This window comes from Chelmon rostratus, chromosome 6 (assembly GCF_017976325.1).
Source record: "Chelmon rostratus isolate fCheRos1 chromosome 6, fCheRos1.pri, whole genome shotgun sequence".
In the NCBI taxonomy this organism is placed as follows: domain Eukaryota; kingdom Metazoa; phylum Chordata; class Actinopteri; order Chaetodontiformes; family Chaetodontidae; genus Chelmon; species Chelmon rostratus.
This window is the reverse complement of record NC_055663.1, coordinates 18,093,824-18,117,181: the sequence shown is the minus strand read 5'-3', so window position 1 is coordinate 18,117,181 and position 23,358 is coordinate 18,093,824. Positions and strand designations below refer to the sequence as shown.

The window sequence follows — 23,358 nt, the reverse complement described above, 5'->3', positions numbered from 1 at the left end:
GCTTTTTGTTTTCTATGATTGAAAAGTGAGTATCTTTGGACTGTTAGTCAAACAAAACAAGGAACCTGAAGGCATCGCTTTGCACGCTAGTAAATTGTAACAAGCTGTTTTCACTATTTTCTGATTTAAACCTGTAAACTGAGCAATTCATGAACTAAGAAAATAGTCAGAAGATTAACAGATAAACAAATAATACACAAATACTCTTATGAATATGTAAGAAAACCCCATAGTTTTACTGTATATGCAAAATGGGATTTGTGCATTTAATATTTCTAAATTTAAGAAAAGCATTCATTAGCTCTGTTCTGTTTCCCTGCACACAGACACAAGAGTCGAGACGCGCTGCCACACAAGTACGAGCATAAATATTTCAGCGCTGGAAATAAATATTTCACTCTTTCAATGAGATGTGAGAAAAAGATACGTGGAGGGAGAGAGGATTGCATTACATACGAGCCCCGCATGAATAATGAGTGCAGAGATGAGAGGAGAACAAGGGCCGCTCCTGCTTGTCTTAGAGACGGAGGTAGAAAAGGTGTAGTCACCGACAAAAAGGAGTATACAAAGATCATGACGGACATGACGGAGTCTCTGACCTGCAGTTTTTTTTTCTTTTTTTAATAAAAAATCTCCTGCTTGATTTTTTTGAGTCCGTCTCAGGTCTGGGGCCTCCCTATGGACTTACCTTTTATGGTGAGGCGCCCCAGCTATTCATCCCTTTAATAATCCTGCTTGTCTCCCTTTCTTTTCTTGGCACTGACATTCACAGGACTGCTTACACAACACTGACAACCGTTGGGGGGTTGTGTTTAGCGTGTCATAAATATTTTGTAAATCTAAATCCAATACACACATTTACATGCGCACGCGGCCCAGGTTTATAAAAATAGCAGTGAGGCGAACAGAGGTGCACTGGCAGGCACATTAAACAGACACTGGCCGCGATGTGTGGAAATACTACAGTGCGTCAGTCACATAAACAGTAGCTGCTTTCACTGGTCCCCAATTAAGACATACTTTCCCATAAATGATGGACAATGACTTCGTCAGCTGAGTTCATCTTTAATAATGGAAGACTTGGTCTCCTGTGTACACTCAGAAAACTACAAGAATGTAAAACAGCCATGCACGCTGCAAAAACACTCACTCACACACACACACACACACACACACACACACACACACACACACACAACCACACACACACACACCTGAGTCCTGCTCTGATTGGGTCATTTGCAGCTGATTGAGATGTCACACGTGCTGCCAGTTAAGTTTCGTAATGCCTCACTGCTCATTTATTTTCACAGTTAACGATAGATTAGGAATTAGCAGCACAGCTAAGAGAGTGCCACACCCGCCCTGTGTGGCTCATCCACCTCCACCTGCCTGCAGATCATCTGAGGCTGGATGTCTCCTCGTGGCCCTCCATCTCATCTCCCCGAGTCCTCCACCTCCTCATACTCATAGTCCATCTGAGCCCTCTCGTACTCCAGCTCCTCTCCCTCATACTCAAATCCCTCTCCCTCGCATATCAGTTCCTCTGTCTCATATTCAACCCCCTCCTCGTCATATTCAAGCTCAGCTCCGTCATACTCGATGACTGCCGGCTCTGTGTCCCCCTCCCCCTCTTTCGCCTCTTCCTCTTTGACGTCCGCGTCCCCTAAAGTCACCGTAGTTTCGCTGGCTGCTTGCTTGGAGTTGGAGCTGCTGTTCTTCAGGATGCCGTGAATCACCGGCTCCTCTCCTGCCAGAGCCAGCTCTTCGGCCTCCTTCTCCGCCGCCTTTCGACGTCTCTCTTTCCTGGCCTCGCGCTCATCCAAGAACTCGGCGGCGCCTTCCCCAACCACGAGCACCTCCTCGCACACCCTCGGAGGGGCGTCCACTGGGTTGTGGTCGTAGGAGAACAGGCGCAGGGCCGGGAGACGCTTCAGGCTGGGAAACTCTGATATCTTGTTGCGGTCCAGGTCTAGTATCTCTAAGTTCTCCATGCGCAGCAGGACTTTGGGGAAGGTTTCAAAGCGGTTCCCGTAGAGCCATAATCCCCTCAAAGCCTCCATACGCCAGAGGTCAGAGGGTAGCGTCTTCAGCCGGTTGTCTCCAATCTGAAGGGACTTGAGGTGGGGCAGGTCGTAGAGCTCCCGTGGAAACCTCTGGAAGTAGTTGCTCTCCATCCACAGGCAGCGCAGACTCTGCAGGTTCCTCAGCTCAGGCGGGAGGGTCATCAGCCGGTTGCTCCCCAGATAGAGGCGGGTTAGGTTGGTGAGCTGGCAGACGGCCGCAGGGACGTCTTCCATCTTGTTGAAGTCCAGGGCGAGTATCCGCAGTCCCTGCAGCTGGGTGATGCTGTCCGGCAGAGTGCGCAGGCTGTTTCCACAAACATACAGCTTCTCCAGATGCAGCAGTCCACAAACACGTGAAGGCAGACGCTTAAATTTACGGTAGCTCAAATCTAGCACGGGATCCCCACTCTCCAACATCTCCTCCACCCCCAGTGGAAGCTCTTCCTCCATCTCCACCTCCTCTTCTTTCTTCTTCTCTGTGATTTCTGCCTCCTCGCCATCCATTCCCCCCTCCTCTCCTTCTTCGCCTCCCGCTTCCTTCCTGGAGGAGTTGCCCATGCTGTGGCCTGCAGCCCCTGACTCCAATGTGAGTCAGGACAGAGTCATTTGATGAGGTAGCGTCTGTGACAAGTTAACCCTCAGTCTGGAAGCTGCTGCTCTTTTGTGGATCAACCCACCGGCTGCAAACAGCATCATGGTCCGGGCCAATTAACACTCTTGCAGCCATGGCACGGCAATTTGTCAGGTGGCTGCTCGTGCCTTCATCAGAAAACACGAGCAGAAAATATCTAACAAACTGTGGAGTAATAGTAATGGTAGTAGTAGTAATAATAATAGTAATAGTAGTAGTAATAGTAATAATAATAATAGTAATAGTGCTGGCGGGAGTTGAACTGAGCAAAGTACAGCTTAATTTTGAGCTGAAATTGAATTCTTGCAGTCCTTACCCTTTCCTCTCCTCTTTAACTTCCTGGAGGCTTTTAACAGAGAGATAACACGTCAGCTTCGAGGTCACCTGAGCACGTGATCCGGCCTCTCTATCAGAGCAGGAAAGAAATCGCGCCACTTTAGTCCACTAAATAGTCAGTTTTCCAGACCCTGTCCCTGCCGGGTGGCGCTGGATGAGCCCACAGTGTGCGCGCAGCTCAGTGACCTGGCCGCCGGCACAGAAAAAAAACAGTTAATGGAAGTCTGTCCACTAGTTCATGCAGCTGCTGCACATTAGAGGCCGAGGTCTCCCGGAGTTATAATCCGCGCTGGAGGAGGAAACTGCACATTTTGACGGTGAACCTGCGGACTGCAGACTGCGCACTGACGGAGTGACTCCGCTCCTGATGTTGGCCGCTTCTCTCCATCAGGGAGAAGGTTTACATTGTGTTGCTGCCTCCCTCCCTCCTCCCTCTGTAACCGGAGCAGAGGGCATTCACATCACATGGTCAGTATGTGTGTGTGTGTGTGTGTGTGTGTCTAGTTAAAGTAAAGTAGTCTAGTTAAAAAAAAAAAAAAAACTTTCTCTCCTGTCGCTCATGTTTTTTAACACGTTTAAAAACTGTTTCATAAGGAAACTGCAGAACTTTCAGGGTTAAACACAAAGGTTAAATGTTAAATACTAAACATTTCCCTCTTTTTGTTAAATTCAATTTGTTTGTTTATTCTGTTTACATACATACATACACACAACCCTTTTTCCATACTACAATATTTGTATTGCATGTCTCTATTATTATTATTGTTGTTGTTGTTGTTTATTATATTGTCTCATAAATGCATGTGCTGCAAATGTGTATGACTCATATATACACTGATTTCTCCTCATTGCTTTTTTCGATGCGCACAATTTGTTATACATGTGATTGTGTGAACCTTTTCTGTCATCTATTCCTATTGTCACGTTGTCTGTGTATTCTATCTGATCTCTGTCAAATCACCATGTACTGTACACTGCATGCACCAATATATGAAAAAGAAAGTTTTAAAGCCACTTGTCAAAAAAGTGCACACTGGTGGAAACTAAGTACATCTACTTAATTTTATCATTTGTGAGGTGCTTTTACTTGATTTGACTATTTTTATCTTAACTTTGGACATCCATCTCCATTATTTTGCAGATTAAGTTTTAATCTAAAAAACAAAATATTCGTTTCTAAAATATGAGTCACAGTTAGATTAAACTGTATATAGAAGGCAGAGTTATGAGCTACTCTTGCGAAAATTCATTTTTGTACAGACACATAAACCCCAAGTTATGTGTAAGTTGGATACCTTGCCCTTTATCCCTGCCATGCATCATTTTTTTATCATTACTGTACTGTATATGTATATGTATATGTTTATGCATATGTTTGTCCTTTGTAACTACAGTCTAAAGTCAATTAAAAATATATAACACGGACAGGAGTCATTATTCTGCATAATGAGTGCTTTTATTTTGACACTTAAAGTGCATGTTCGTGATGTTTACATACCTTTAACTTGTAACAGAGTATAACCACATCTTTTTTATTGTTGCATTGCTACTTTTTACCTAAGTAAAGGATCTGAACACTTCTTCCACTACTGCAAATACATGCTCATACGTAATACAATGCAAAAGGCCAGCAATCATCAGTGTCTTCTGGACACTCCAAAGATGGTAGCCCCAGTGCTGGTTTGTATCAAACAGACACAAGCTTCAGCAGGTTTTTATAGACCAATTAAAAAGCTGCACTGACAGACTTCATGTGACTTTCTGCTCTGACACAGAACAGACACAAAAATAACAAAAATAACCAGTAAAACTTAACACCCAACCCTCACTGTGCTCAACCTGAATTATTGATGCATTAGGATAAGCAGTATTTTGATGCCTTTTTATAGTTTTATTGTGGCATTTTATGAATTGTTGAATTTTTGATCTGCAAAGAGTCTTAAAATAAATTTAGTGGAATTAAAGTCTCACCAAATGGCAACAACCAACTTATAGATAGATAGATAGATAGATAGATAGATAGATAGATAGATAGATAGATAGATAGATAACAAAACCCACTCAGATGCAGGCCAGATTGAAATGAATGTGACATGACTAAAACATATTCATACACTGTGGCTCGAAATAGCTCCAAAATTTGGATGAGCCCAGAGCGAGTTTTAAATAAAAGGGCAGGGGCAGTTGCAGCCCAGGCTAACTATCCAGGAGGAATATTTACATCCTCTCCTGCTAACAACAGTGGAAAAGTACTCCATTACTAGTGAGTAGAGAACAACGGGTCAAATGTAATCAAGTACTGTACAAAAATAAACGTTTGAGGTGTTTTAATTTAGAATTTTAATTTTGTGCTTTAGTGTTCGATACTTCACAGAAATATTATACCTTTAATATTATACCCAAAACATATAATCAATTTATAAAAAAATGATGTAGGTTATTATTACAGACGTTGACCACCTCTACAACATTACAATGCCACTAAATTAAAGCATCAGTAATAAGAATGATATAAGAGTGCGGCAATAAAAATATATTAATACAACAGTAATATAACATGATAGGGGCCATTCCGCATTGTTCATTCAAGTTTTACTTCAATGCAGGAAGTTTTACTTGTAACGCAGTACTTTTACATTGTGATTATTGCTATTTTGAGCAAATGATCTGAATTCTTCTGACACTGTGTAGTACTGGCAGCAACATGTATTTACATATCTAAGGTCGAAGTACTCATTGTAGATGAGTGTCTCTTCTAAAATTATGAATGCATTAATGTGTTATCAGTATTATTGTTTGAGGAGCAGGTGCTGCTTAGGCTGACACCACTTGTGGGTTGTTTAATCTGCTGCAGTGCATCATATTTGATGAGACCCTCAAATGTTTTGAATGTAAAATCTTACTAGAAAGTCTCAGCCTTTAGATAAATCTAGTGGAGTAGAAAGTACTTGACATGCAGAAGAGTGGAAGGTTTCGAAATACTACCAAACCTCAAAATTATCCTAATTATTCTTAGTTACTCTCCGCCGCTGACTTTATTGGATACTTTACAATAGCAGACAGGTTTTCTGATTGACAGTCTGTTTTGCTGGATGTGATACTGAAGAAAAGCCTGGAAAAGCTGCTGGGGTCAGATGTGCAGTGCTTCTGTCAGCCTGATGAGCTGTGGCAGAAGAAGCAGACAAACAGGGAGACAGGCCGTACGCTGCTTGAGGATAATCCTGTCTGATATGCTGAGGACCAAAAGAGCTGATTTGCAAATTTCTGCATCGCATTGAAACGACCCTGAAATGACACAGTGGACTGTAAGCAGCAGACAGACAGACAGAGACCTCGGGCAGTGGATGGATGTGACTGCTGAGGTGAATGTGATGAATGCAGATGAAGCACTGCATGACCCGACTGGTGTGGGAAACATGTGGAAACACAGCTAACAATTCAAGAAAAACTGAAACACATGTACACATTACTGGCCATTTTTTATCATATACCAAGAGCAACGTAATAATGATGAAATCCCCCGTTTGGATTATATGACACTGTTGCAACAGAAGACTGTGGTGACATATCCTCTGGGTTGAATGAGGTCAAGGAAGGTGTCTGATTAAAGGAACACATCTGCACCATCTGCTGGTGATGGAGGGAACTGCAATAGTCCTATTTCATAATATGTTGGTTGATAGATGAGATGATACTCTGATACTTTAAATGCTTGCATGCATGTAGCTTGAAATACTGTAATGCTGCAATTTTGGCCAGGGCTCCCGTGAAAAGCAGGTTTTGTGTTCTCAGTGCGACTTACAACCCTAACCCTTATAATAATAAATAATAATAATGATGACACTAATAATGCACTTTAAAGATATATATAATTATTGAAAGAATCTAGATAAATCCTATTTTTCTACAGTAGGTGGCAGTAATGCACTTCATTTGGCTCCAATCCACCAATAAAATACAAAAGAAAAAAAAATGACCACCCAAGCCAGTAGCTAATCTAGTTAGCCTAGGCATGCTAGTTACCAGCCTCACCATGATGGTTACCAGCCTCACCGGTTCTCATCTCCCACCATGGCCTCGACGAGGACGCAGCCTTATTCTTGTATGAGTGTATACATTGTTTTGTTTTTTTTGGGGGAAAATCTGTCTCATTATGCCTTTAAGGTTGAATTTTACTGTGACAAAATGATATTCCACAATTAAAATCAACATATTTTTGGTAATGTGATTAACCTTAGCCACTTTCACTCAGTGCTTTTTTGAAATGTAGCTTATTTTTTTTAGGAAGACAGAAGAATGTTGTTTCCGCCTCAGTGATATGTTGCTAATGTTGCAATGTTCAACATATAAGACAACTCCTCCCTCGAACTATGCAGCTTAGAGGCTGCTGGCCTGTATGGGTGTTGTTTGATTGGCATCGCACTGCCAACATCAGCATCATGGACATCTAGAGACGTGTGTCCTGGGGGGAGAAGACTGCCACTGTGCTGATAGATGCACCAGTTGATCATCAAGCGACTTTGGAGCCTCAGAGTTCTTCAGGTTGGCCCAACAGTTTCCACCTGCATCCTCTTCAGATATCTGCCCCACAGCTGCACAGGTGACAGACGGGCCATGTGAATGACCCGGGCATTTCTTTAACAGGTTAGCATGTCACAATCTGGTTTTTCTCCTGCCCTCAGGAGTGCTGATCACGTCGTTTTTGCCCCCTTTTTTGGAAACAGTGTTGGGACCACAAAATGATGCAGTCAAGCCAGACGCTCGCCGTTTCACCTGGTACAGCCCACGGCTAATGCACCACGGCCTCTTCCCTGAACGCTTTAGGTCTTTAATATAGTTTTCAGAGTCTGCTCAAGAGCTCCTTGGGACTGGGGACGATATGCAAATGAAACTGCTTGTGAAAACCTCTCACATGACATCCTGAGATACTCCAGACACAAAATTGCTTCCCTGCTCATACTGCACTTGCTTTGGCAACCCAAACCAAGAAAATAAACCTGCTAGCGCCTCTATGTTGGCTCTAGCCTTAATGTTTAGAGGAATAGCCTCAGGAATATCAGCGGTAACATCCATTATGGTCAACAAAAACTTCCAACACAATCAATAATGATCACTTTGTGTGTGTGTGTGTGTGTGTGTGTTTGAATGTTCAATTGTTGATCTGTGACCTATGTTAATGTGGTCCAATTGTTCATTAAATTTGTTTTTTAATGTTGTAGCAAACCCACTTTGTGTTTTGCGCTTGCTGTTTCTCGTTTTGTCCACCAGAGGGCAGCTTGCACTGTTTATGAGTTCATTGGAGAGAAACAAATAGTATTTTGACATGATTCTTTATAAATATATTTCATGATTAGAGTTGTGCTAAAAAATGTAATTTCATCTATATGTATGTGTATATTTTGTTCATTTAAGAGCTAAAAGGGTTCATCTTAAGAGTGCAAGATTTTATTTTGAAAGCACTATATTGTACTTCCGGTTTAATAGTGTCGCCGGGAAAATTCAGCCATGAAAACGGTATGAACGATTTGACGGTAAAATTCTAAAGTTGATTGTAAGGTAAGCAAGGGTAAACACACGTGAAGCAGCAAAACAAAAACGTGACGGAAACAACGTATATTTTAGCAACCCCCCGAAGAGGCACAAGGTTGGTGTGTGATTGCAATTATATTTTTTAACAATGTGTATGTGTAGGAAATTTACGCTAGCTTGTTGCTCATATGTTTAGCGATCTTACGATATGTTGCTGAGTATTCAGTTACGCTTGCACTGTGATTGTTTACCAGTTGTTATATAGGAAATGGTATTAGAGATGTGATTTGTTGTTTTCTTTGTTTTCTTACAAGTTCTCACGTTGGTTTATTGTGAAATTTGAAGAAAGGAATAAACACTAAAAACCATCAGTCGAGTCTCTTACCATCTTTCGGAGGGTATGCTACAGTGAGAACTTCACCCAGCGAGGGACCAGTGACAACTTGTATGCAACATCAGCTGTTTGTGAGCTATACAATCGTCAAGACACGGAGCAGCGCTGCAGCATCGTCATGGGACGGTAAGGAAGACAACTACAGTCAAAATGGATGCCTTAAAGGAACGGATAAATAAACTAAAGGCAGAAATTGAGGAAAATAGAGGATTATTAAATCAAGGAGATGAAGAAGGCTTGTTGTCAAGGCAGGAATTAAAGGCGCTAACTGAGACTAAAAGAAAACAGTTAGTTGAGCTGGAACATGAAATGGAGGACACAGAGGAATTAAAGACATTACGTCATTCATCACGCAAAAGTGTACCCACAGAGAAATTTCTTGCCTACCAAAACGAAGAACAGAGTAAAAAGAGAAAAAGGCTGCTTAGTCTTTATGAACAATGGAAACTTCAAATCAGATCAACCAAAGAAAGTTTAAAGAAAACCACGTCAGATATGGAACTGGCTAAAATGGCAGACAACATTGAAAATGGAAAGGATAACATAATGAAAGTTTACCACGAAATAAGACAAGACACAACACCATCTACGGATCTAAGACGCAAAATAGATGCTTGTGATGCCGTCACCAGAGACATTATGAAAATAATAAATGAACGCTTATCTGGAATAGATGATGACTTTGATGCAGAGCGTGAAAGGCAGAAACTCCGTGAGCTACAGGCCCATGACTATGCCCACTCCATATATGGCACTGCTTCTCAGTCAACTAGCAGTCATTCTTCTGAATCAGTCATGGCCGCAAAAAGAGCTGAAGCAGCCGCAGAGCTTGCTGCAAAGGAGACTCAATGTAAACTAATGGAGGAAGAAAGAAAGCAGAAAGAAAAAATAAGGATGATGGAGTTTGAGTTAGAACGTTTACAAGCAGAAAGAGACATACAGGTGGCACGTGTCAGACTAGAGAGCTACGACAGAGAAATCAATCAGGAAGTCGACAGTCAGCCCTTGCAGCGACTAGACAGTCAACACATCAGACAAGACCCTGTTATTCCCTCTGTGCATGACCAAAGCCCTTTCATTGCCCCACCAAATCCCTCCAATGACATCTCCTCTCTAGCCCAAGCGATACAAGACAGCATAACCATTAACAGACTCCCCATGCCAATGCCCACTGTGTTTAGTGGCGACCCTATCCACTACATTGAATGGAGAGCTTCATTCATGTCATTGATAGACAGGAAAGGTATTTCGCCAGCCGACAAACTTTATTATTTAAAGAAATATGTCAGCGGCCCTGCACACAAATGTATTGAAGGCACCTTTTACCGAGACGATGATGAAGCATACAAAGATGCATGGAATAAGCTCAACCAGCGCTTCGGGCAGCCATTCGTCATCCAAAGGGCCTTCCGGGACAAGCTGTCAAAATGGCCAAAGGTGCAAAACAAAGACGCTGAAGGATTAAGGGCTTTCTCTGATTTCCTAAATGCCTGTCTCCAAGCCATGCCTCACGTAAAAGGTTTGGAAATCTTGAATGATTGTGAAGAGAACCAAAAGCTGACACAGAAAGTCCCAGATTGGCTAGCAGCACGCTGGAATCGCCAGGTCTCAATAGCCCTCATGGAAGGTGAAGACTTTCCCACTTTCGAAGTTTTTGCCACATTTGTGTCAGTTGAAGCGGAGATAGCATGTAACCCAATCACGTCCCTGCATGCTCTGCACTCATCTAACTCATCCCATGTCAAAAGAAGCACAAGTGAAACTAAGGGAAACAGAGTAAGTGTTTTCAGCACTCAAACAAACGCAAATACTGAAAATTCGAGGTCAAATGCTGGAAAAGAAAGGCCTCCCTGCATGTGGTGCAAAGACGACAAGCATCAACTACCCAAGTGTACGAGTTTCAAGGAAAATTCCCTCAATGAACGACGAGAGTTCATAAAAGACAATAAGCTGTGTTATGGATGTGTCAAACCTGGTCACAGTGCCAAAGAATGTCGTCACCGTCACACTTGTGAGCTGTGTAAAGGAAGGCATCCTACCTGTCTACATGATGAAAACTACAAAAGATATGAAGAAAAGGACAGACCTGTAGCCATGGACAGAAAGAAATCTACAGCTAATTTGATTGCAGCTTCAAACTGTGCAAATGAAATCGTGACTGCTAGCCCACTCTGTGTCACTAAAGAAGATCAGTCATGCAACACATCCATGATCGTACCTGTGTGGGTCTCCTCTGCTATGCAGCCATCCAAGGAGCAGCTAGTCTATGCACTGCTAGACACCCAAAGTGACAGCACCTTCATTGAGAGAGAAGTAAGTGATGAATTGCAACCAGTCACTTTTCCTGTACAACTGAGGCTTACTACGATGTTGGGAAAGAGCACGATTATGAAAAGTGAGAGAGTAGAGGGACTCCGCGTCAGAGGCTATAGTTCAAGTGTTTACATCGACCTTCCTCCTTCTTACACAAAAGACTGCATCCCCCTGAATCGTGATCACATACCTACCCATCAAACAGCGAAACAATGGCCTCACCTAGCAGCAATCGCAGATCAGATGCCACCTCTCCTGAGCTGTGATGTGGGACTCCTCATCGGGTACAACTGTCCCAGAGCAATAAAACCCAGACAAATGATTGATGGAATGGACAACGAGCCCTATGCCGTCCTCACAGACTTGGGGTGGAGTATTGTGGGCTGCTCCACACCTGGCCTCAATGAAAGTCAATCCAGTCTATGTCACAGAGTTGCAGTAAAAGAACTCCCTCCAGTAACGCCAATGGATGTGATAAGTGTACTGGAGTCAGACTTCAAGGACACTAAAGGAGATGACAAAATTGTCTCACAAGAGGATCTCATGTTCTTGAGCAAACTCAAAGATGGAATAAAGAAAAATGCCCTGGGTCACTACGAAATGCCTCTTCCTTTTAAAGAACGGCCATCTTTACCTGACAACAAAAGGCTCGCTGAAATCAGGCTCAACCATTTACAGCGAAAGTTCAGCAAAGATGAGAAATACAAAAGAGATTACACAACGTACATGAAGGAAATCATACAGAGAGGTGACGTGGAAGAGGTGCCGACAGATGGAGCTGAAGGTGAGCGGTGGTATATTCCACATCACGGCATATATCACCCTCAGAAGCCTGACAGACTGCGTGTCGTGTTCGATTGCTCTGCAAAATACTGTGGCACTAGCCTAAACGAACATCTACTCCCAGGGCCAGACATGATTAATAACTTGACAGGCATCCTCATACGGTTCAGACAGCATCCCATCGCTTTTCTATGTGATATAGAGAAAATGTTTCACCAGTTTCACGTCCAAGAGGAAGACCGCAACTACCTCCGGTTCCTCTGGTGGAAAGATGGAGATACCACCACACAACCTCAAGAGTACCGCATGAAAGTACATCTTTTCGGGGCGGTGTCATCGCCTGGGTGTGCGAACTATGGACTCCAATATTTAGCAAAAGAGCACAGCCACTCACACCCAGCAGGTGCCCAGTTTGTTGCAAAAGACTTTTATGTGGACGATGGGGTAACAAGTACCGACACTGTGGAAAAGGCCATTCAGTTGGCAAAGGAAGCAAGGGAGATATGCATTAAAGGGGGTCTCCGTCTCCACAAATTTGTGTCAAATAACCATGCTGTGTTGCAGAGCCTTCCCCCATCAGAATGTGCAGCAGAGGCAAAGACAAGGGATTTGACATTCAGTGACACACTGGAGCGAGCTTTAGGAATCCAATGGAGTGTAAAGGAGGACTGCTTCAGATTCAACAGCACCTTAAAGGACCAACCAGCCACACGTAGAGGCATATTATCAACTGTTGCTTCCATATATGATCCTCTCGGCTTTCTCGCACCATATGTCCTCAACGGGAAGAGAATCCTTCAAGAAATGTGCAACCAAGGCACTGGCTGGGATGAACCCCTGCCAGAAAGACTCAGACCACGGTGGGAGAGTTGGAAACATGACTTCATCAACTTGCAAAAGGTAAAAATAGCTCGCTGTTACTTACCTGCCAACTTTGGGGAAGTTGTTGAAACTGAGTTACACCACTTCTCAGATGCGAGCACCAGCGGATATGGCCAATGTTCTTATCTGAGAGTCAAGAACAAGAAAGGAGAGATTCACTGCTCACTGGTGATAGGAAAGGCTCGTGTTTCCCCCACGAAAGTGACTACAATACCACGGCTCGAATTAACCGCAGCAGTGATTTCCGTCTCCATCAGCAACATGCTCAGAGAAGAATTGAGAATTGTTGATGTGAAAGAATACTTTTGGACGGATTCAAAGGTGGTGTTAGGCTACATAAATAATGATGCTCGGAGATTTCACACCTTTGTCGCCAACCGAGTCCAGAAAATCCGCCACTCCACAAATCCCCAGCAGTGGTGCTACGTTCCTACGGATGAGAATCCAGCAGATGGAGCATCTCGAGGTAAAACTGTGAATGACCTACTTGCATCCAACTGGTTCACCGGCCCCATGTTCCTCTGGCAAAGGGAGATACCCAGAGTAAATGATGCAGTACCAGACCTCTCCATCGGGGATCCAGAAGTCAAAAGGGCACAAACCCTGCAAACAAAAACCACAGAAATAAAGAGTCTTGTTGACCGTCTGTCCAAGTTCTCATCATGGTCCCGAGCTACCAGAGCTGTAGCTCGTCTGCTTCGGAGAGCAAAAGGGATGACATCACAGACCCTTTCTACAGTGAGCGAAAGAGAAAGTGCCAAGCATGTCATCATCAGAGATCTGCAAAGACAAACGTATGAAGTGGAAATCAAGTTGTTGAGCAAAGGTAATCAACTACAGCGTCACAACAAATTACACCACCTTGATATTTTTCTCGACGCAGATGGTCTCGTTAAGGTGGGAGGACGACTCTGCCACTCGTCACTTACTGACTCTTTCAAGCATCCAATTGTCATTCCTAAAGAGCACCATGTGACAAAGTTAATAATCGCTCACAACCATGAAAGGACAAAACATCAGGGAAAAGGATTCACAATCAATGAAATCAGAGGCAGCGGATATTGGATTCCAGGAATGAATAGAGCAGTGGCATCATACATCCATCAGTGTGTAACTTGTCGTAAACTCAGAAGAGCTGCAGAGTGTCAAAGAATGAGTGACTTACCTGTTGAACGTGTCGAGCCCTCCCCTCCTTTCACATACTGTGGAATGGACTGCTTTGGCCCTTTCACGACTACACAGGGAAGGAAGCAGCATAAGCGATACGGACTGCTCTTTACTTGCTTTTGCTCACGAGCCATTCACATCGAGATGTTGGAAGATATGTCCACTGACACTTTCATCAACGCCCTGCGATGCTTTATTGCTCTTCGAGGTGCAGTTCGACAAATTCATTGTGACCAGGGCACTAACTTTGTCGGTGCTAAGAATGAATTCAAAACAGCATTGCAAGAGCTTGACACACAGAGACTGAACACATTCCTGTCACAAAAACAGTGTGACTTCATCATGAATGCACCCCATGCCAGTCACACTGGAGGCGTGTGGGAGCGCCAGATAAAGACTGTCAGAAGTGTCCTGAGCTCTACTCTGTCTCTTTCTCAAGGCAGGCTCAGTGATGCTTCATTAAGGACTGTATTGTACGAAGCTATGGCTATAGTCAACAGTCGACCCCTCACTGTTGATAACTTGAACTGCCCTGACAGCCTTGAACCACTAACCCCGAATCACCTGATTAACATGAAGTCCAGCGCAGCACTCCCTCCACCAGGCACATTCCCCAAAGAGGACTTATATGGAGCAAAAAGATGGCGTCGTGTGCAGTTTCTTGCAGACCAGTTCTGGAGCAGGTGGAAACGAGAATACCTGCACAATATCGCCACCAGACAGCGGTGGCACACGCCAAAGAGAAATTTAATGGTGGGTGATATAGTGATGGACAAAGATGAACTGTTACCCAGAAGTGAATGGAGACTCGCAAGAGTCATAGAGACTGTCAGTGGTAAGGATGGACTTGTGAGGAGGGTGAAAATCTCTGTAGGAGATAAGAGTCTGAACAGGAAAGGTGAGCGTCTTGCCAAACCTTCTATTTTAGAACGCCCAGTGCAGAAGTTAGTTCTGCTGTTTGAAGCTTCTTAAACTGTGGCTACATAAAGACAATGACACTCTTACTGAGAAAATTATTCTTTGTTCACATCATTTAATGTGAAGCATTCATAATTTTGGTGGGAGTGTAGCAAACCCACTTTGTGTTTTGCGCTTGCTGTTTCTCGTTTTGTCCACCAGAGGGCAGCTTGCACTGTTTATGAGTTCATTGGAGAGAAACAAATAGTATTTTGACATGATTCTTTATAAATATATTTCATGATTAGAGTTGTGCTAAAAAATGTAATTTCATCTATATGTATGTGTATATTTTGTTCATTTAAGAGCTAAAAGGGTTCATCTTAAGAGTGCAAGATTTTATTTTGAAAGCACTATATTGTACTTCCGGTTTAATAGTGTCGCCGGGAAAATTCAGCCATGAAAACGGTATGAACGATTTGACGGTAAAATTCTAAAGTTGATTGTAAGGTAAGCAAGGGTAAACACACGTGAAGCAGCAAAACAAAAACGTGACGGAAACAACGTATATTTTAGCAACCCCCCGAAGAGGCACAAGGTTGGTGTGTGATTGCAATTATATTTTTTAACAATGTGTATGTGTAGGAAATTTACGCTAGCTTGTTGCTCATATGTTTAGCGATCTTACGATATGTTGCTGAGTATTCAGTTACGCTTGCACTGTGATTGTTTACCAGTTGTTATATAGGAAATGGTATTAGAGATGTGATTTGTTGTTTTCTTTGTTTTCTTACAAGTTCTCACGTTGGTTTATTGTGAAATTTGAAGAAAGGAATAAACACTAAAAACCATCAGTCGAGTCTCTTACCATCTTTCGGAGGGTATGCTACAAATGTAATAACAAATAAATGCCAATAAAAATATTGGGGAAAAAAATAATGATCACTTTCATTAACATCTTTAAGAAGTGAGGCTTCATTGGCCAACCGCTGCCTACTTACAGCAACAGACAAAGGTGGGTACGTTTTTCTAGCTGTTGTTGTTGTTGGGGACTGAAGCGATCATAGATTCATGTGGAGCATTTCTGCTAAATGTGTGGTGTGCTCTGTATTTTCTACCTTTCAGATTACTACTCCAACATAAATCAGCTGATTGCTCTCATGGAGGCTTCCGGTCATTTGGGGCATAAAGGGTGACTCTGTGAGCAACAAAGCTATTAATGCTCAGTGATTCCAGTCAGATCGTGCAAACAAACCATGGTTCACCAGTAAAATACTTCAAACTATGACTTAAACAATATATAATATATAATATAGTTCTAAGTGGTGGAATGTAACTGAGTATATCTACTCAAGCACTGTACTACTTATTTGAGTATTTCCATTTTATGCTACTTTATACTTTTACTCCACCATGTTGTTCTTTTTAGTCCACTACATTTATCTGACAAAATGAATTACTAGTTGCTTTTCAGGTCACTAATAAATGCCATACATCATCTAATAAATTATGATATATTATTATAGATTAAACTCCTCTGTAGTGTATGAAGTAACTGAATTAGCTCTACCTGTACCAGCTGCAACATTAAAGAGATGTGCAGAACACAATAATGCACCAATACTGAGAATCCACTAATATACTGTTGTCCTGAAATGAGCCATTGTGCACAAGCAGGACTTGATGCAGACTTTGAATGCAGGACTTTTCCATGCAGCAGGGTATTTTTGCACGGTGGCATTGCTTCTCTCCCTCCTCCGCCGCTGTGCACAGTGAAGGAGCTGTAAGAGCAACGTGTTCCCGCAGACTCTTTCCGTCTGAGCGCGCAGACGACTCTGTCATATTCAGATGAGCTCTTTATTGAGCCTATTGCACATCAGCCAGTGGTCCAGGACATACTGTGCGCCGATTGGCCCAGAAACCCTCGAATGATCGGCTCGGAATTTGTACTGAACGAGTGGGTGAATGAGTCCGGGAGCATATTGTGGGAGACACGGGATGAATTTGGGGATGTCGACGGTTTAAAATGGATGTGAACGGAACCGGAGCGCACGAAGTGAGGCGGTGTGTTGCTGTGACTAAAACCCGAGGACAGTAGCCACAACCCGGAGACTGTAAGTCTGAAATATCTCTCATCTCCATGTAGCGGGCCTGCAGGCTGGACGGCCTGCCACCCGCTATCTGCCTCTCATGTTGAATTAATCGATACTCAGGCGATAAACGTTATTCCACAGACTCTTTGCGGCTTCATATGATCGCTTTGTGTCCTGTTTATACTCGTGAACCGCATATTATGACGGACTTATTGTCTCAATGCGCTGCTATGAAAATGAAAAGTCTAAAGCGCGCATGCAGGCTAAATATAGATTATGTGCAGAATTTATTTTTTTGATGATGTGCACTTTGCATTTGCATGCATAGTTTATATCGATAAATGCAAATTATGCCAACTCTATAGATGAAAATCCGCCCTGCCTCACCAAACTGCCTCCTGGTTGTCGGATTTCATCATCAATTATTAGTGAAGATGTTGCCCAGCTCTTTGTCTCACTTCACTTGTGTTACAATCAGCCGGGTGGTTAAAGTAAAGAGAGCAACAGGTTAAAAAGTGTACTGCTCCCTCTGCACAATCTGTGACAGCCGGAGTGACGTTAAACACGCCATATTCACACCCAGGTGTCAAACTCTGTGGCTGACTGGACCTTTAGTGTGCAGGTGGATCCAGGCCAGAGACGGCAGCGAGGATGGGGGGTGGAGGCCAGCTGACAGAGCCAGGAGAGCTGGGCAGCGGTCGAGCTGCTGGTGTTTACACCTGGGAGGAGGTGCAGAGCCACTGCAACAGGAATGACCAGTGGCTGGTCATCGATCGAAAGGTCTACAACATCACACAGTGGGCCAAAAGGCACCCAGGAGGGTTACGGGTCATCAGCCACTACGCTGGAGAGGATGCCACAGTAATATGGGTTTTTCATTGTCATTATAATTAACACATTTCCTGAGAATATAAGTGGTTTTTGTTGTGTTTTTTCCATAAATATCAGAGGTGCAATGTAAATGCATTTACTCAAAGGTACTTTACTTGAGTATTTCCATTTCATGCAGCTTCATACTTGCGGCACTAAACTACATTTATCTGACAGCTAAAGTGAACTGATTTAGATTTTAAAGGTTTGTAGCCTTTTTGATTTGTGACCTCTTACAAAAAATAGTGACTAGACGGGACCCCTTGTCACCTTTCAGTTGTCTTGTAAGCAGTTCAACAAAAGATACATTTTCTATTTAAATTCCTCAAATATTGTCATTTAGTTAACTGTTAAAGGTCAAAAAGTAGTAAAATGATCCAATATTTCACAAAAAATGTAATGTTGAAGAAAATATTGCACATTTGTGCAGCATTTTCCTCTCCCTCTGTGTCCCATCAATCATCTTAAGACAAGTCAGATTTATCACATGACCCACTGTAAGGACCCTGAGCCTTAGGTTGGAAACCACTGGACTAAACTACCCAACTGTATATAAAGTAGTGGAAAGTAGCTCTGACATAAAGTGCTGCTCACACATTGATGCATTAGTACTCACAAGTTCTGCAGAACCAGTACTTTTACTTTTGACATTGAAGTAAACTTTGCTGATAGTACTTCTGTTATCTTAAGAACAATGTTGAATGCAGTACTTTGTTTTTATATTGTTGCACTGGTAACGTCACTTTAAGTAAATGATCTGGGCACTTCTTCCACCGCTGATACATGTACATCTCTTTTATTTACTGCGTCACTGACCAGATTTTTCATTTCTGTGTTTCAGGAGGCGTTCACTTCTTTTCACCCGGATTTAAAGTTTGTGCAAAAGTTTCTGAAGCCCCTGCTGATTGGAGAGCTGGCATCGACAGAGCCCAGCCAGGACCGAAACAAAAATGTGAGATCCATCTCAGATTCTTCACATAAAACCTCACGTTGTTCGCGTGGCGGCTTTAGTGTCAGTGTGACAGCATGGCAGGATGAACACCGTGTACTGAAACACCTGAGGAAAAGGAGGTCACAACCGTTCACAGATCTGCTTTGTTATTCATGAGTCTTACAGTGTTCTGGCACATCTGAGATTCTGCACGCTCGTGTTTCGTTAGCTGTCTAATAACTCAAGCCACCAAAAACCTGCTGCGCATCCTCGAACGCTATTGGATGACAATGTTCTGGATGTTTTTCCAGAACAAATGTCACATCAGCGCGTCGTCTTTTGAGCTTAACAGAATGTGTATATTTCTTCTTCTCTGCTCTCAGGCAGCGATCATACAGGATTTCCACACTTTGCGCGCGCAGGCGGAGCGCGACGGTCTGTTCCGAGCTCGGCCGTTGTTCTTCTGCCTCCACCTGGGTCACATCCTGCTGCTGGAGGCCCTCGCCTGGCTCATCATCTGGCTCTGGGGAACCAGCTGGACGCTGACGTTCCTGTGCTCCATCATGCTGGCCGTCGCACAGGTGACGAGAACATTATTGTCTCAAAGTCAAATTCTGCTCCAAACAAATACTAAAACGCCGGCTTCTCTACTTCTTCTCCAGTCGCAGGCCGGATGGCTGCAGCATGACTTCGGCCACCTGTCAGTCTTCAAGAAGTCCAGCTGGAATCACATGTTGCAAAAGTTTGTCATCGGTCATTTAAAGGTAATTTGTATTCCTGGTTCTATATATATTTTTTCTTTTCCCAAAAATCATGTCTGTTCATCAAAATGACATTTCTAGAAGCAGTGTCAGGCTTCAATATAGGTTTTATGGCACACCTGTGATATGTCTTGCCACCGTAGCACCACCCTACTGGTTTGCCAATTATGGTTGGCGAGGTCGAAAACTTCAATCTTGATTGTTTTCTTAGGGAGCCTCTGCCAACTGGTGGAATCATCGCCATTTCCAGCATCACGCTAAACCCAACATCTTCAGCAAGGATCCCGATGTCAACATGCTGCACGTCTTTGTAGTTGGAACCACTCAGCCGGTGGAGGCAAGCTGCACAAAGCTGGCTGTTTTCTTAATAGAGCCCTTGAACATCCAATATTAACAAGTATTTAATCCTCCAGCAGCTGCTCAGTCTAACTCTGTATTCCTCTCTGTTACAGTACGGCATTAAAAAGATCAAATATATGCCCTATCATCACCAACACCAGTACTTCCTCCTTGGTATGTCCTCATGGAGTCATTTAAAAAGAATGAAACTGCAAAAACTTTACAGGATTAATTGTTGTTTTTTTCTCTTGTAGTCGGACCACCGCTTCTCATTCCGGTTTACTTCCACATTCAGATTATACGCACCATGATTTCCCGCCACGACTGGGTGGTAAGAAGCTGTCTTTGTGTTTGATGCCTATGTCAGGTCACACATAGGCTAATAGTCCCATTAACATTTCAATATTTTCAAGTTAAACAAACATTACAGTGAAAGTTCACAATGAGTTTCAGGGAGTCATGAGCCTTTATGATATATTACATAAATCATATTTACCCTCTCGTCTTGTGAAGGATCTGGCTTGGTCTATGTCTTACTACCTTCGCTACCTGTGCTGTTATGTACCGCTGTATGGCCTGTTTGGCTCGGTGGCGCTCATCAGCTTCGTCAGGTAACTCAAACTGTTTCTGCTGACACTTTCTAACAAGACGTAACTGTATGGAGTGTTAATATGTTGTATCTGATGGATCAGCTGAGAGCTTTTTTCAATGATGGATTAGTCGTTCTTGGGCTGGATGCTCTGCAGCACTTTTATTAAAGGTGAATTCTTAATTAAAAGGAATTTTGTGATATTACAGTTTTTCATCGTGCACAGGCATTCCTGTAAACCTCACATTTTCATGGTTTCAAGAGAAACTTTGGATGCTTATCGCTTGTCTTATCTTTAAACATGCACCATACACTTCTACACACTTAATAGAATAATAGCACACATACTGCCATCAAAACACACAAACACACACCTCCGATGTGAAGCATATCTTGCATCACATGCTCTGGATACTGAACAATTTAAGACCATCAAGGATACACATTTTTTATCACTAAAACTTCCAGTAAAGGGTGAGCTGAAAAAGACAGAATAAGTTATGCTGGAGGAGGATAAACACCAGTGAAAGGCAACCAGAAATAATTATTTTTATACAGTGATTTATTAATCATTACTGAATAACTTATCAACTCAAATAAACTTATTAGTTTCCTACAACTTACACTTTATAAAGAACGGCTTATGTGGAGGATACCTTGATCACCTGTTGTAACACATAATCCAGTGAGTGCTGTTGTGTTGTTATGAATGAAGGTTTTTGGAGAGCCACTGGTTTGTGTGGGTGACTCAGATGAATCATCTGCCGATGGACATCGACCACGAGAAGCACCACGACTGGCTGACCATGCAGGTACCTGGTTTATCATGAAACGCTCCCGGCAGTCACCTGTAGGTGCCGCCGATGTATTAACTGCACTCTCGGGTCTCATCCTCTACTTTAGTTACAAGCCACCTGTAACATTGAGAAGTCCCTCTTCAACGACTGGTTCAGCGGACACCTCAACTTTCAAATCGAACACCAGTAAGTCAGTGATCGAGTCTGAAGAGCATTGAACAAACTCTGTGTTCTGAGTGCTATTTAGCCACATAATACCACCATAAATCATAATACAAACAATTCAGCCCTTTGTAAAGCAGCAGCCAGCCGTTACAAACTCGAACTGCGCAGCCAAACATACTGAAGTTTGGTTTAAAATTCCAGTGGAGAACCCAAAGCTTTCAAAAATACTTTATGTCAGCCTGAGTTTTGGAGAAATGTGTCTAAAATTATTTGAATATTAGCTTAACGCTTCAGTAAAGAGTTGGAACAAGCTGCTGTGGAATATCCTGACATGACAGTGTGGAAGAAGATGATTTTAACAAACTAAAAACGACTTAAAACCCCTGAAACTATCTAGTATTTCTGATCACATTACAAATTCATGACTAAGTGTGGAACAACCAAAGTCTACTTTCTTGTTTGATTATTTATTAAAAACAGTCACAACCCGAGATCATCTGCATCATCAGGAAGAAAAAAAATACAAAATATGAAAATATTCATGTTGGACACCATCACTCATAGTAAGAAGCTGGTTGAGAAAAAACAGTTTTCAGGGTGTTTAAGGGGAAACAGAACAAAACACAACATGATCCATCTGAAGACATGAAGCCGACATCTCGTGCTTGTAGAAATGAGTAAATATGACCCTGCTCTGTAGTTTGGAAAAGTAAAAAACCTTCTGACTGCAGTCATTTTTATTTCCTGTGAATCTGCTTTAAATGAGAATCATTTCATGGTGAACTACAGCTTCAATTATTGACCAGCAAACAGAGTAAAAAGTAGATTACATAAAATCCAGTTCAGATGCTGTCTTCTCATCTTTTCCTCTTGTGTCTCAAGTTTGTTTCCTACGATGCCGCGCCACAACTACCACCTGGTGGCCCCGCTGGTCCACGCTCTGTGTGAGAAACATGGGATTCCTTACCAGGTGAAAACCATGTGGCAAGGCCTCGCTGATGTTATCAGGTGAGTCGTAGTTGTACATCATTTACTGGCAGGATGAGACACATTGAGTTTGACAAAAGCCAAAATTTTGTATTAACAAATTTCCTAAATGAAGGAATGAATTGTAAAGACTAATTCTCAGGTGTTTCATAAAATATAAATTCTTTCAGGACTCTTTTTCCTGTCGGACAAAGGGTGATCAGCCACTTACCTGATATTCTTTCTATTGATTAACTGATGTTTTGTGTTGGATTTTTCTTCTCCAGGTCACTGAAAAACTCAGGAGACCTCTGGCTTGATGCATATCTTCATAAATGATCTTCTTCTGTATACGGTACCTGACAGGAGTGACCTCTTTCTCCTCTTCTGCGTCATGCATTGATTGTATCTGGTTTTATAAGCTGGATGGCATCTTGTTCTGGTTTTCTAATAATAGTGTGGGAATGAGATTTTCTTATCTGGTGTCATAATTCAGTCTTTTCACATCCTGTGCAGGATTTTTTTTAGTGCTTTCAGGATTTTTCTCTACATTGCCTTACAGTATCTTGATGGTATGGTGTTATAAATACAATTGTGAAAACTGATTGTGAGTTATTTAAAGTGATGTTTTTTTTTCTTTATTCATCGTGTGATAAAGTTTGAATAATAAAACATGACAATTGCGCAGAACAATGACAAATCCTGTTTAACTGAGGATTAAAATGTTCTGCACTTAATTTAATTTTCTCTGTTGACCTTCTTTACTCACAGCTCTTGTTCTGTTCTTACAGTAAACAATAAAGAAACTCTCTTGACTGTTTCTCCACCTCTGGTGTTATTAATCCACAC

The 23,358-nt window shown here is 42.5% G+C and overlaps 2 protein-coding genes across 2 annotated transcripts; one reads left to right on the top strand and one right to left on the bottom strand.

The window, feature by feature from the left end:
- Positions 1-1,436: 1,436 nt before the first annotated feature.
- LOC121608523 (leucine-rich repeat-containing protein 10B) lies at positions 1,437-2,624 on the bottom strand. The gene has a single exon (XM_041939831.1). It carries the CDS (start codon positions 2,622-2,624, stop codon positions 1,437-1,439), a length of 1,188 nt encoding a protein of 395 aa, XP_041795765.1.
- Positions 2,625-17,700: 15,076 nt separating this feature from the next.
- Positions 17,701-22,848, top strand: fads2 (fatty acid desaturase 2). Its single transcript, XM_041939229.1, has 12 exons — positions 17,701-17,952; positions 18,803-18,913; positions 19,276-19,473; positions 19,555-19,656; positions 19,865-19,990; positions 20,106-20,166; positions 20,247-20,323; positions 20,506-20,603; positions 21,297-21,393; positions 21,485-21,564; positions 22,426-22,551; positions 22,797-22,848. The coding sequence occupies exons 1-12, from the start codon at positions 17,743-17,745 to the stop codon at positions 22,846-22,848; spliced, it is 1,338 nt and encodes a 445-aa protein (XP_041795163.1). The 5' UTR covers positions 17,701-17,742.
- Positions 22,849-23,358: the final 510 nt, after the last annotated feature.

Coding starts and splice junctions, on each gene's coding strand:
- LOC121608523 (XM_041939831.1), bottom strand. CDS start 2,624: ATGGGCAACTCCTCCAGGAAGGAAGCGGGAGGCGAAGAAGGAGAGGAG.
- fads2 (XM_041939229.1), top strand. CDS start 17,743: ATGGGGGGTGGAGGCCAGCTGACAGAGCCAGGAGAGCTGGGCAGCGGT. Junction 19,474..19,554: donor TCATGCTGGCCGTCGCACAG/GTGACGAGAACA, acceptor CTTCTTCTCCAG/TCGCAGGCCGGATGGCTGCA. Junction 20,604..21,296: donor GCGCTCATCAGCTTCGTCAG/GTAACTCAAACT, acceptor TTATGAATGAAG/GTTTTTGGAGAGCCACTGGT.